The sequence below is a fragment of the Microtus ochrogaster genome, unplaced genomic scaffold (genome assembly GCF_000317375.1).
Source record: "Microtus ochrogaster isolate Prairie Vole_2 unplaced genomic scaffold, MicOch1.0 UNK16, whole genome shotgun sequence".
NCBI classification, from domain to species: domain Eukaryota; kingdom Metazoa; phylum Chordata; class Mammalia; order Rodentia; family Cricetidae; genus Microtus; species Microtus ochrogaster.
In genome coordinates this window covers 5,132,459-5,132,830 of record NW_004949114.1, presented here as the reverse complement: position 1 = coordinate 5,132,830, position 372 = coordinate 5,132,459, and the positions used below count along the sequence as shown (strand labels likewise).

The 372-nt window shown below is 48.4% G+C and overlaps 1 protein-coding gene across 1 annotated transcript in view; it reads left to right on the top strand.

Annotated features, from left to right (window-relative positions):
* The window catches only part of LOC102001234 (small proline-rich protein 3), a 1,878-nt gene that overhangs the window by 982 nt on the left and 524 nt on the right, over positions 1–372 (top strand). Inside the window, exon 2 of the mRNA XM_026789228.1 lies at positions 180–365. Within this exon, the coding sequence (XP_026645029.1) occupies positions 180–365 (186 nt within the window). The remainder of the gene's footprint in view (positions 1–179; positions 366–372) is intronic.

The window sequence follows — 372 nt, the reverse complement described above, 5'->3', positions numbered from 1 at the left end:
TATACCACAATGCCTGGGTCATTGTCTACCAACATGGCTGAGCAAGATTATACCACAATGCCTGGGCCATACTCAACCAACACCACTAAGCAAGACTCTACCACAATGCCTGGGTCATTGTCTACCAACATTTCTGAGCAAGACTATACCACAATGCCTGGGTCATGGTCTACCAACAGTGCTGAGCAAGACTATACCACAATGCCTGGGCCAGGCACTACCAATGCCACTAAGCAAGACTATACCACGATGCCTGGGTCATGGTCTACCAACACCACTAAGCAAGATTATACCACAATTCCTGGGCCAGGCACTACCAATGCAGCTAAGCAAGATTATACCACAATTCCTGGGCCAGGCACTACCAATGCA